The 240-nt window shown below is 45.8% G+C and overlaps 1 protein-coding gene across 1 annotated transcript; it reads left to right on the forward strand.

Moving 5' to 3' along the window:
• Positions 1 to 29: 29 nt before the first annotated feature.
• Positions 30 to 234, forward strand: LOC106820657 (putative uncharacterized protein DDB_G0288537; the record flags this gene model as incomplete). The annotated part of the gene is made up of 1 exon (XM_014825162.1): positions 30 to 234. A coding segment is annotated over one exon (205 nt), but the record flags the coding sequence as incomplete, so codon positions are not given.
• Between the last annotated feature and the right edge of the window lie 6 nt (positions 235 to 240).

The raw sequence follows: 240 nt of genomic DNA on the forward strand, positions 1-240 counted from the left end.
AGCAGTAGAAGTAACATCAGGCCTAACATACGAGACAACAGCAGAACCAACATACAAGACAACAGAAGAACCAAGAGCTAAACCAACAGCAGAACCAACATCAGAACCAACAGCAGAACAAACATATGAGACAACAGCAGACGCAAGAGCAGAACCAACATACGAGCCAACACCAGAGCCAACAGCAAAAGCAACAGCAGAGCCAACTGCAGAAGCAACAGCAGAACCAACATATGAGAC

The sequence above is a fragment of the Priapulus caudatus genome, unplaced genomic scaffold, assembly GCF_000485595.1.
Source record: "Priapulus caudatus unplaced genomic scaffold, Priapulus_caudatus-5.0.1 Scaffold50663, whole genome shotgun sequence".
In the NCBI taxonomy this organism is placed as follows: Eukaryota; Metazoa; Priapulida; class Priapulimorpha; order Priapulimorphida; family Priapulidae; genus Priapulus; species Priapulus caudatus.